The sequence below is a fragment of the Otolemur garnettii genome, unplaced genomic scaffold (genome assembly GCF_000181295.1).
Source record: "Otolemur garnettii isolate 467f Iridium unplaced genomic scaffold, OtoGar3 scaffold00099, whole genome shotgun sequence".
Classification (NCBI taxonomy): Eukaryota; Metazoa; Chordata; class Mammalia; order Primates; family Galagidae; genus Otolemur; species Otolemur garnettii.
In genome coordinates, this window is record NW_003852494.1 from 3,937,174 (window position 1) to 3,944,113 (window position 6,940).

Genomic DNA, 6,940 nt, shown 5'->3' on the forward strand with positions numbered 1-6,940 from the left:
CGGGCTGGGGATTCGAACCCGCCACCTTAGGTGTACGTGGCTGGCGCCTTAGCCCGTTGAGCTATAGGCGCCGAGCCTAATTAATGATCTTTAAACATTTTCACAGCACACTGGTTGAAAATCACTGCACTATGGTGAGAATTCAGTGAGATAAGCTTGTAGGCACAGGACCCAGTACATAGTAGGTTCTTAGCAGACATAGGTTATCTACCTAGATAGAGCTTTTAATCAGAGCTTTTAATCCTTTTATCTGAAGGACTTCAGGGGTCCATGAACCTGAAATTGTGCATAAATTTTGCAGATTTTTTTTCCCCCCAGGGAAAAGGTCTGTGAACTTCAATTAGAATCTCAAAGGCATCTGTTGAGGACAAAACCACAGAATTGGCTTCAAGTCTAGTTTTTTGTTTGTTTGTTTGTTTGTTTTTTTGAGGCAGAGTCTCAAACTATTGTCCTGGGTAAAGTGCCATGATGTCATAGCTCACAGCAACCTCCAACTCTTGGGCTCAAGTGATCCTCTTGCCTCAGTTTTTTTCTTACTTTAGTAGAGACAGAGATCTTACTTTTTGCTCAGGCTAGTCTTAAACCCATGAGCTCAAGCTATCCACCCACCTCAACCTCCTAGAGTACTAGGATTACAGGTGTGAGCCACCATGCCCAGCCTCAAGTCTAGTTGAGAGCAGGAACTGGATCATTGTTTTGTGTGTCTCCTGTAGCAATCAAGGCCTGACTACACTTATTGTGCACCAGTCAATACTTAATGGATAGACAGAGGACTAAACAGATGATACTTGGACATATGCATAGATAGTGGACCCAGGACCATTCCAGGCATCTTAGAGTTGGGGTTTCAAGTCCTTAAGATGTACAAACTCAAAACTCCCCACCCGCCCAGCCTTCTGTGCTGTCCTCAAAGTCCAGAGACACCTCACCCTACCTGATACACACTCAAGCAAGCTCCTCAGCATCAGCCATAGGTCCTAACCTCTCCCTAACCCTGAGAACAACCTGAACCCATCTGCCCGGAGACTCCCCAGAAGGAACTAAGCATTCAGGAAGGGTTACAAAGTCTGGGTCCAGGATAAATGTGCTCCAGGGATAAGGTCGTCTCAGCAGGACGTGGTTAGTGACAAGCCTGGCCCTGGGAGCAGGTGCCTAGGAGAAGTCAGAGGACACGTGAACCACCAGGTCAGCTGTGTGCAGAGCAGCCCAACATGCTGGAAGCATAGCACTCACAGTCGCTTGATGCCAGACTCCGGCTGCGGGATTGTTCTCGGGTGGGCAATGGGTGGAGGCTGGGGTATCCGATGTTCCTCTTCCATTTCTTCACTGGAAGGAGATAAGCGGCATGAGATTTAAAAAGTCAAGAATTATATGAGAACTAGGCTGGGCATGGTGGCTCATGCCTGTAATCCTAGCCCTGCGGGAGGCTGAGACAAGTAGATTCCTTGAGCTCAGGAGTCTGAGAACAGCCTGAGCGAGAGTGAGACACCGTCTCTATGAAAAACAGAAAAACTAGCTGGGCCTTGTGGCAGGCACCTGTATTCCCAGCTACTTGGGAAGGTGAGGCAAGAAGATCTCTTGAGCCCAAGGGTTTGAGGTTGCTGTGAGTTATGATGACGCCACGGCACTCAACCTAGGGCGACAGACTGTATTTCAAAAAAAAGAAAAAAATTACACATATATGTATGTATATATGTGTGTGTGTGTGTGTGTGTGTGTGTGTGTATGAGAACTGTATGGTCTGAGAGGGTATATATACTTTTGTTGGGGAAATAAGAATATGGGGACCCCTATCTCCTATTTTAAGAGTCCAGCCAAAGAGAGTGACCACTCTGTTTCCTGTCCTTACAAACGCTTCCTTGTAGCCAGGAGAGGTGGCTTACACCTATAATCCTAGCACTCTGGGAGGCCGAGGCAGGTGGATTGCCTGAGCTTACAGGTTTAAGGCCAGCCTAAGCAAGAGCAAGACCCTGCCTCTAAAAAAGAGCTAGACATTGTGGTGGGTGCCTATAGTCCCCTCTACACAGGAGGCTGAGGCAAGAGAATTGCTTAAGTCCAAGAGTTTGAGGTTGCTGTGAGCTATGATGCAACAGCACTCTATCAGGGATGACAAAGTAAGAGACTCTGTCTCAAAAAAGAACCCCCCCCCCAAACCAAATGCTTCCTTGTATCTAAACCTCTGTGGTTATTTCTTTCCAGAATATGCTGCCCACTCCTTAATATTTCTCATTCCTAAATACTACCCTAGGACTTTATTCCTTTTACAGTAATGCCAAAGAAGATGAAATATCTGGGAATTTACCTAACAAAGGACATGAAAGATCTTTAAAGAGAATTATGAAACTCTGAGAAAAGAAATAGCTGAAGATGTTAACAAATGGAAAAACCTACCATGCTCATGGCTGGGAGGAATCAACATTGGTAAAATGTCCACACTACCCAAAGCAATCTACACATTTAATGCAATGCCTATTAAAGCACCATTATCATACTTTAAAGAGTTTGAAAAAATAGTACTTCATTTTGTATGGAATCAGAAAAGACCCTGAATAGCTAATACATTACTCAGAAATAAAAGCAAATCATGAGGTATCACATGACCAGACTTTAGGCTATACTATAAATCTCTAGTGATCAAAACAACATGGTACTAGCACAAGAACAGAGAGGTATATACATGGAGAATAGAGAACCAAGAGATGAACCCAGCCACTTATCGTCGTTTGATCTTTGATAAGCCTATCAAAAGCATTCATTGGGGAAAAGATTCCCTATTTAACAAATGGTGCTGGGTGAACTGGCTGGCAACCTGTAGAAGACTGAAATTGGACCCCGACTTTTCACCATTAACAAAAATTGATTCTCACTGGATAAAAGATTTAAACTTAAGACAGAAACTATAAAAATATTACAAGAGTGTGTAGGGAAAACATCTGGGGGAATTTTTTATGAGGACCGCCCTGGTAACTGAAGCAACACCAAAAACATATTACTGGGATCGGATCAAACTAAAAAGCTTCTTCATGGCCAAGAGCACAGTAAGTAAAGCAATCAGACAGCCTTCAGAATGGGAGAAGATTTTTGCAGGTTATGTTTCCAACAAAGGTCTGATAACTAGAATCCACAGAGAACTCAGCCAGTCAATAAGAAAAGAACAAATAATCCCATTTCTTTGTGGGCAAGAGACTTGAACAGAAGTTTCTCTGAACAAGATATGCGCATGGCTTACAAACGCATGAAAAAATGCTCATCATCTTTAATCATTAGAGAAATGCACATCAAAACTACTTTGAGATATCATATAACTCTGGTAAGATTAGCCCACATCACAAAATCCCAAAACTTCATATGTTGGTGTGGATGTGGAGAGAAGGGAACACTTCTATAACTGCTGGTGGGAATGCAAGCTAATACAGCCTTTTGGGAAAGAAGTTTGGAGAATACTCAAGGAACTAAAAGTAGATCTACTGTTCGATTCTGCAATTCCTCTACTAGGTATATACCCAGATGATCAAAAATCATTTTACAACAAAGACATTTGCACCAGCATGTTTACTGCAGCCCAATTCATAATTGCTAAGTCATGGAAGTAGCTCAAGTGCCCACTGACCCATGAATGGATTAACAAATTGTGGTATATGTACACCATGGAATACTATGCAGTCATAAAAAGATGGAGATTTTACATCTTTTATGTTTATGTGGATGAAGCTGGAACATATTCTTCTTAGTAAAGTATCTCAAGAATGGAAGAAAAAGTATCCAATGTACTCAAGATTATTGTGAAACCAATATATAATCACCTACACATTCATATGAATGATAAAACAAAACTATAGTCCAGAAAGAAAGAGGGAAGAGGAGAGACTAGGGAGGGGAAGGAGGAGGCCAGGAGGAAGGACGGTATTTGGTGGGACCTCATCTAATGTGCATAATGCAATGGTACATTTTAAAAGTATTAAGAGTAGAGTATAAACGTCTTCCCACAACAAATAAGTGAGGTGATGGTTACGTTAACAAGTTTGATGTACGCTTTCTACATTGTGTATCAAATCAGTACATTGTACCCCATAAATGCATTAATGTACACAGTTGTGATTTAATAAAACAATTTTTTTTTTACATTTTTTACTTATTTTCAGCAGAGTTTGCATTTTAGTTTTTATTTATCTACTTATTTATTTTTTGCAGTTTTTGGCTGGGGCTGGACCTGAACCCACCACCTATGGCATATGGGACCGGCACCCCACCCCTTTGAGCCACAGGCGCCACCCAATAAAACAAATTTTTTTTTTTTTTTTTTTTTTTTTGAGACAGAGCCTCAAGCTGTCCCCCCTGGGTAGAGTGCTGTGGCATTACAGCTCACAGCAACCTCCAACTCCTGGGCTCAAGCGATTCTCTTGCCTGCCACAACGCCCGGCTATTTTTTGGTTGCAGCCATCATTGTTGTTTGGCGGGTCCAGGCTGGGGATTCGAACCCGCCACCTTAGGTGTACGTGGCTGGCGCCTTAGCCGGTTGAGCTATAGGCGCCGAGCCATAAAACAAATTTTTAAAAATAAATGCTTCCCTATCTTTTCCAGAAAGCCCAGTTTAAATGCTACCTCCTCCAGGAAGCCTTCCTGATTTCCACCCCCATCTCCAAGCCAGAAGTGATCTCTCCCATCTTTGAACATTTAGCACACAGTCAGTAAACTTCTCTTTTTCATTTTTCTTTTCCTTTCTCTCTGTCTCTCTCTTTTTTTTTTTTATAGAGACAGGGTCTTGTTTTGTCACCAGGTATGATTATAGCTCACTGCAGCCTTGAACTCCTGGGCTGGAGCAATCCTCCTACCTTAGCCTCCCGAGCAGCTAGGACTACAGGTGCGTGCCACTATGCCCAGCTAATTATTTTATTTTATTTTTTATAGAGATGGGGTCTTATTATGTTGCCCAAGCTGGTCTGAAACTCCTGACTTCAAGTGATCCTCCCATCTCAGCCTCCCAAAATGCTGGGGGTCCAGGTGTGAGCCACAGCCCACAGGCACATAAGCCTTTCTATTGTGCAAGATACACAAGTGGGTTTCCAGTAAAAATGTGTGGTCTTGTATTTTCTGTGTATCTCTTAGCTTCCCCACTAGAGTAGGGGCCATACAGGTATATCTGTCCTTCCTCTCAGCCTTCCACTCAACAGACGTTTGTTGTACATCTACTGTGTACTAAACTCCAAGTGCTGGGAACTTAGCTGTGAACATGTTCTGGTCACATGTTGCCTACAGTCTGACATGGAAATAGACAATAAAACAGGCACAGTAATTAAAAGGATAATGTAGGAGAGTGAAAGGGCCAGGAAAATAAAACTGGGTAAAGTTGACAGTGACTGGGACAGGATCCTTCTCTGGACAGATGGTGATGGGGAAGTCCTCTCTGAGGAGGTGACATTTGACCTGGTCCCTGAATGATCAGGAAAAGCCAAGGTTTTATCTTCCCAGCAGCAGAAGCAGCAAGTGTAAAAGTCCTGAGGTGGAAATGAATGTCATGTGTTCTGAGGAAGAAACAGAAGGGCAGTGTGTGTGGCTGACTAGGATGAGGGGTGTGGTACCCTGTGGTGATCTGAGTCAGGGGCAGCAGGAAAGACTCTAAAAACCATCATTCATCTGGTGGTAAAACCTGAAATGAGCTCTCATGAGGCTGTTTGTGATCTTTATTTATTCCATTAGCATGAGTGTTCCTATCTTTGCTGCAAAAATGTTAATTTGCTTGATTTCGGGGTGCTGCCCAGACCTCATTGGTGAACTAAGGTAATACATAGTGTGTGTGAATGTGTAACATTCCTTCCAACAGCTGAAAATTTCTACTTATAAAATGCTTGGCCCAAACGTTTCAGAAAGAGATTGTGAGCTAAGTGCTTTAGGCCACAGAGGGGGCCCAAAAAGCACACAGATGAAATGCCCGTTTTCCAGGAGTTAACTGTATATAACCCTGGGACATCCCAGGGACACTTACCTCTTATAGTAGGCCAGCTCTTCCTGCAACAAGAACACCTTGGACTTGAGCTCGTTCCTCTCGTGCAGTACATCTCGCAGCTCCTGAAGGGTGAACCGGGGGCGGTTGGGGTCCTTGAGCTCCATGGCCACCTTCTCTGCATCTGAGACACACTCTTCTCCAATTGGCTCTGTCTGGAGGAGGCAGAGATGCCGCTAATGAATTCCTGGCAGCCACCACCAGCACCCACTCTGTATCCTGATGGAGCCCGAATGTTTCCCCTCCTGGGGTGTGAGCAGCCTGCTGAGGGTGCTATTTTAAGCTCTTGAGGGCGGCCCCTGCTCACGTTCTGTACAGTTTCCCTCTGGAGGTGGAAGCCAGCGGCCACCTGTTCACTGTTTGCCTTCTTAGTAGCCAGACCTGCAGCCCCAGCATCTCCCCACCGATGCAAAGTTTTATTACAAACAATATGAAAAGTGTCCAAAGAGAAGAAACATCAATCTGCCCGCTTTCACCTTTCCAGGTTCTCCGCTCACATCCTTACTCAGACTGATGCTAATCTAGCCAGAGTGGCTGAAATCACAGCCCACACACTAATCTTGATCCCTTCTTCGTGTAACATTAAGTCATACACACTTTCCCATCTGTTAGGGGCCTCCGGTCAGCCTCTCCTCCTCAGTGGCTCTAGGCATCTTGACTCAAGTTCAGTGGAAGCCCAGATGGGCATTTGTGCGCTGAGGTATTTCTCCTCTCTGAGGGTGACACATGTGGACACCTGCCCCAGCTCTATACCCGTTCTCCCACCTTCTTCCATATTAAGGCAGCCTTTTAAGAGAAACTGTGGTAAAACACACATAAAAGGCTCGGCGCCTATAGCTCAACCGGCTAAGGAGCCAGCCACATACACCTAAGGTGGCGGGTTCGAATCCCCAGCCCGGACCCGCCAAACAACAATGACGGCTGCAACCAAAAAATAGC

At 44.3% G+C, this 6,940-nt stretch overlaps 1 protein-coding gene across 1 annotated transcript in view; it reads right to left on the bottom strand.

The window, feature by feature from the left end:
* RILPL1 (Rab interacting lysosomal protein like 1) overlaps positions 1 to 6,940 on the bottom strand; it is a 46,640-nt gene that overhangs the window by 9,845 nt on the left and 29,855 nt on the right. Inside the window, exons 5-6 of the mRNA XM_003796025.2 lie at positions 5,984 to 6,156; positions 1,234 to 1,326 (exon numbers count right to left, since the gene is read on the bottom strand). Of these exons, the coding sequence (XP_003796073.1) occupies positions 1,234 to 1,326; positions 5,984 to 6,156 (266 nt within the window). The remainder of the gene's footprint in view (positions 1 to 1,233; positions 1,327 to 5,983; positions 6,157 to 6,940) is intronic.